The 5,893-nt window shown below is 34.0% G+C and overlaps 1 protein-coding gene across 1 annotated transcript in view; it reads right to left on the bottom strand.

The window, feature by feature from the left end:
• Positions 1 to 207: 207 nt before the first annotated feature.
• The window catches only part of ELL2 (elongation factor for RNA polymerase II 2), a 41,647-nt gene continuing 35,961 nt past the window's right edge, over positions 208 to 5,893 (bottom strand). Inside the window, exons 10-12 of the mRNA XM_015831941.1 lie at positions 3,410 to 3,581; positions 2,663 to 2,707; positions 208 to 733 (exon numbers count right to left, since the gene is read on the bottom strand). Coding sequence (XP_015687427.1) covers positions 617 to 733; positions 2,663 to 2,707; positions 3,410 to 3,581 — 334 coding nt within the window. The 3' untranslated portion in view covers positions 208 to 616. The remainder of the gene's footprint in view (positions 734 to 2,662; positions 2,708 to 3,409; positions 3,582 to 5,893) is intronic.

The following is a 5,893-nucleotide window of genomic DNA, read 5'->3' as shown; positions in this document are numbered from 1 at the left end:
GGGAAGCAGTGTACTTATGGTAAAATTAAGTATATTTCAGGTACATAAGAAAACACCATAAGGCAACCACTGTAGTGGGGGTTGAAATCACAGGAATAAGTGTTTCTTGTTGATAGGTGTATATATATATATATAGATATATATAAAAGTTATATACCACCTTTTAACCCTCCCCGAACAACATATCTTTTTTTGTTTTATTTTGTGCAAATTTTAAAACTCTGTACCACTTAAGGCAAATAGTTTTGCATTCAGAAGAAAACAATTCAGAAAATAGACCTGTAGTTATTGAAAAGCTTTTTTTTTTAACTACAATTTTTGTTTCATTTGAAAAATGTGTACAATCTCAGAACTATAGAGCCTGGATCCCCATTACCCAATGGTAAAATAATTTCCATGGATAAACAAGTAAGAATTAAGGAAAAGGGGACCAGAAAAAAGCAGCTTGAACTATGCAGAGAAGCAACATCCTCCCCATCAACAAAACAACAAATTCAGACTGCTAATGCTCCTGCTGCCTTAGAGAATGTTCACTTATTTTTAAATCTTTAGAATAAGCTGTATGGAATTTTAAATAAATAATCTTTAGTTTATTCACATCTTCTGGTCCAGAGCCCTAGTGCCAGGACCCTGCTTGTTGTTGGTCAAATTCACCTATACGTCTTTTGATATGAGCCAACTTGTTATGAAGATATTCGCATCTGTACTTTTCTTCATGGTAGTTGGGACTAGACTATAACAGCAAATAAAAATAAAGTAAGTTTTTGACAAAACATCATTCTTTTAAACAAATTACATAGCTTTATTTTTAATAAACACTCCCAAAGCAGCTAAAAATATCATTACTATATTTCACACATCACACAACAAATACAGAAATAAGATAAATTCATTAATTTCAAAATAGTAAAAAATAGCATTTTCTGAAATTTACTTTAAAGAAAAGGATAAGCAGTGTATATATAGCCAATTTTCATCGAGGAGAGGTTTTAATGGTTTCATACTTATGATTTATCTGATTTAATGTATCTATAGATGGAATTGCATCTTTCCAGAAATATTTTTGTCTTGAATTTCTGAAAAAAATGATTCACTGTGTTAATGCTGACGGGTACAGAAGTATTGGCTAAATCTATGGGTGAAGACATTACTACTTCCATATTGCTATGTGCATTCATGGGGAGGTGCAATAAATATGAATTTATTCAGAAATATATTATGTAAAGTTTGAAAATCATGAAGCATGATATAAAAAATGTTGAGTGTTTCCAAACACCATTGGAGAAAAAAGGGTTTAACAAGCTTAAATGCTTACATTATATTCTTTAACTTAGCATGTGATTTAGACTCTATTTCTGGAGTCTTCCCACAGAAACCAAAATTTTGCTTAGAAATTTATCTTAGCTGGAGTCATTTTGTTAGATTTATATTCATTGTGTCAAAGATCTGCTTGTGGTCACTTGCATAAAATTGGGGAGGCTTTCCTATTTTTCTCACTTTCTTTATCTGTTTCCACAACGTACACATATATGCCCCAACTGAAATTTCTGATAGTTGGGACAACTAGATTTATGCAACTTCATTGGTCTCATTCTCAGCCTCTTTTCCTCTAATGTTGTGGTTTCCTTCAGATATTAACAAATACTTAGGTTAGCTTCACACAATTTTGTTCTTTCAAAGTTTCTATGGCAACTATATCTTTCTTCGGTCCTGACCAATACTGTACCCTGGACTAAGAAAATGATGGCAATATCAAGCGTATTTAAAGCGTTCCTTTAAATTTAAAGGCTTCCTTTAAGTTTAAATCATTTATCAGAAAGAGACATATGGCCAGGTATATTATCAAAACCTCATTTCTAAAATGCTCCATTCAAACTCATTTATTTTTAATTTCAGATTTATACAAAATCTAGTATTATTTTACTAAAAATATACTTGTACCCTAACCTTCTGAAAATACTCAGCTTGGTAGAAACATTCTGAAAATAAATGTGCATATAATGAAGTAAATTGGGGGGAATTAGGCAAGAACAGTTTGTAATCAACATAGAGCCCTAATGAGTGTACTGTATATACTGTATGTATATGGTGGAAAGTGATAGCCGTAGTGATACAAGAAATAGAATGAAAAATTCATTAATTCAGTGTTCTACAACTCCTTTTCCAGAGAATATACAAACCCTAAAATATACTAGCAATGTGAAAGTTTCACTAGTTCAATCTCCTCTTTGTTTTTTATACCCTCCATCCAAATAATCTCTATTGAAACTCAGCAACAATTTACAGAAGCAGCACTACAATGACGCACCCAGAAGCTGCTGTATGGTTTTATCTGTGCGTCTTTGTATTTCCCACAAATATAAGCAACACAAAATTTTTACCGAATTAAGAAACAATATAACATGAAGCCATCCCCTTTACTGAAATGATAAAATAGCTTCTGTTACACTAAGCTTGCTTCTCAGTCTGACTCAGCTTTTCTAGCTGCTACTGTAAATACATTACCAGCTAAATATTTCCCAGTACTTTTTTATATTTTTAAAAGTAGATTTAAATCAGATCAAAGAAAAAAGAAACTTAAACAGGTATACAAATTAAGACTATAACAATGCTAACTTAAAAATCCATACGGTGTATCATTTTTAATAGCAATTACACCAACCTGTTTAATCTTCCGATATTCTTGTAAGACTTCCTCATGAAGGATCTAGAAGTTTGAAACAAAAATAATTCAATGGCTAAAAAGTTTAGATAAATCTATAGCATTTTAAATTTAATTTCACAAAGGTGTACATAGGGGCATAAAAATCCAATTTTTTCCCTGGGATTTTACAGCTATCATATGATCCTGGGAAAGGATGTGGTTGCTTAAATACAGTATATAGTATGTAAACAGGTGCTATATTCACACTCCTGTATACACCAAAGCATTTTTTGGAATTGAATCAATACAATTATATAACTTTTAATTATTAACAGTTTCTTTGAACTAACTAAGCATGCAATGTAATTCAATATTTTGACTACTAAAAGTATTGTCAGAAATATAATAAATAAATAAATAAATAAATAAGCAAGCAAGCAAGCAAGCAATGCAATCTAATTATACCACTTCTGCAGCAGCCTTAAAGAAAAGAAAGCAAGATTACAACATCACAATAAACAAATCAAGTCTACATAGTAGGAATCATAATAATCAAATATTCTTCACTAAATATTTTTATGAAGGTTTCTTTGTAGGAATCGTTCATTCATTCATTCTTCTGTTCATTCAGCCACTCCATGGATTCTTTTAAAAGAAGCAAAAATAACTTGACTACTGGACATTTGTGTAATCCAGTATTATTTTCTTAGTCACAATGTAGACTTTCATGAAGAGAGTTTTAACAGTTGAAAAGGCAACCTTTACCTGATATTCCTTAGATCCTGGAGAGAGTAGTTTACGCTGTGCATCTAGTTTCATAAATCTCCTAGTTACACTCTCCATCCTTGCATGCAGGGTTCTGTACTCATCATATTCTGCATTAAAATCATCCTTGTAACTTTGACGTTGCTCATATGAGACAATTGCTATGTATTTGCTGTTGCAAATAAAAAACAATATTTTTATAATATTGCCATGTCCTAGATATTGCAGTAATTCTTCAGATCATTATCTAATACATCTATATTCCTTAATCCATAACACTCATTGCATGATCATTATTAACTAAATTTTATTTTCTATTCTTTAGATATATCTCATTCTTTCCAAGGCTTCATACAATACCACCTAATAAAGGTAACAGTTAAGATGATTCAAATAAGATTCCAAGAATATTTAAAGAGAGCTAATTCTTTAATCTCTCTGGGAATATATGATCAAATTTTATATTTTCTAGAATTAATATAACTGAATCATTTAATTTCTAAAAAACAATTCTCATGAATACATTAGGTCAACAAAGTTAATAAAAAGCCCAATTTATTTAAAGCGAAGGAAATAATTATCCAGGACTTCCGGTCTTGCGCCGTACCCCACGGCTAGTTTCGCCCTGCCACGGGACCCTAAATGGGTCTAAGTCGCCCCGGAGAGGCGGCAAAGAAAGAAGGGTGCCCCGACGACTCTGGAATGACGGTGGTCATTTCGTTCGGTTTGGGGAAAGCCTTCTAACCCAACAGGCCACACCTTACTGACCAGCCCAAGCTACTTGCAGCCGAAGTCCAAAGGCACTAATCAGCACAACAGTGAACAGCGTGCTTGAAACTGGGTGAGGAATTTGATCTTCTCTCTCCTATTTTATACCTAATTTTCTGGAAAAGATCCCCAAGAAGCAAAAAGCCTCCCAAAGTGAGAAGGGGGGGGATTTGCCACACCCTTCTATAGACGGAAGCGGCGAATTAAACCCTTATGGGGAATAAACATTACCACAGTTTGGATAAATTTGAAAGCTAAGAAAATTGTTAGAACTCTATATCTGAAAAAGCATTGATGAAATTCTATATATATATAAAAAGAAGAACAAAAATAACTTTGTTTTAAAAGTTGAAAAATGAACAGTGACATCTAGTGGAGGATTAGAGAAAACTATAGCAGCACTGACCCAGAATTTGGCAAGATACCTAGAAACAGCAAAAAACAGCTGGGAACAAAGCATTGAGTTATCTACTACTGAGTGAAACTACATATGTTTAGAAACTGCTGACCTTCTGGGATTATAAACACACTGAACTGCATTCTTAAATCTTAACCTTAGAACTATTTGCAAAGAAAGAAAAAATTTGGCCTTTGGCTAATCTTCTAAAGGAGAAATTACTGGAAAACTTTTAAGATGGTCAAATACTTTGAACTGAATCCTGACTGGCTGATAATTATAAGACCCCTGAAAAGAAAACTGCCACAAAATATTGTTTTCAGTGGTGCCTTGAAAATTGGAAATGTACTGGATTATAAAACCATTATATAAAGACAAGAACTACGTAAGATTTGGCTGTTTGGATTTTAAGATGGACTGGCTTGATAAAACTAATTAAAAAGATTATGACATCGATGGAAAACTACTTAGAGGAGAGAGAAAAATGGATATTATATACCTATCTGAAAGTAATATAAAACCATACCTAGCACCTCTTCCTGAAGAACCCAGTTTGGAGCTTCAAAGATCTGCAGGAACGACTCAAGACAATACAAATACATTCCAGGAGAAAATATACACAGTGCTGCGACAGATTCAAATAATAATTGTTTCAAACCATGATGAGATTAGAAATCAGTTTGACAATATAAACAAACATATCTCTAATTTAAACCTACAGCTAAATGACACTCAAAAAATGACAACAAAGAATGAACAAACAAATCAGACAACAGAATATAAATTAAATGAAAGTGACTTAAATAGAAAAGCTACAAATGAAGAAGACTACAATTTAATACAAATAAAAAAATTATCTGCAAAACCTTTGTAGCGGAGCTGGGGTGAGAATGGGGCCGGCTGAGAGGTTTTGCGGGAGCTCTGCCGGTCTGGCAGGAAAATGAGGAGCTCTGGCAGCTGCTGTGGGTCTGGCGGTGTGGCGTGGCTCTGAGGAGGGAAGAAAAGGGAGGAGGAAGCTGACGAAGATGAAGAGAAAAAGAGACCGGAAGATGGCGTTTGGTTGGACGTCGAGCGAAGCAAGCAGGACAAGAGGAGAGATAGGGTAGCTTATTGGAGTCTGCCCGTTCAGAGCCAGCTGAGCGAAGAGATAGAGAGAGTAAGAAGGTGGGGTTTCTGCGTTTTTTCTGCTTCGTTGCAGGCAAGCCGGATGAAGGGGGGGATAGAGAGCGAGAGTAACTGGCTGAAGTTTTTATTGTTTTTCTTCTTCATTGTGGGCAGGCCAGACGAAGAGAGGGTAGGTTGGGGAGTTTTACTTCTTT

This window comes from Protobothrops mucrosquamatus, unplaced genomic scaffold (assembly GCF_001527695.2).
Source record: "Protobothrops mucrosquamatus isolate PMUCROS unplaced genomic scaffold, P.Mucros_1.0 scaffold_290, whole genome shotgun sequence".
Classification (NCBI taxonomy): Eukaryota; Metazoa; Chordata; class Lepidosauria; order Squamata; family Viperidae; genus Protobothrops; species Protobothrops mucrosquamatus.
The sequence above is the reverse complement of the archived record's forward strand: the minus strand, read 5'-3'. Positions and strand labels throughout refer to the sequence as shown.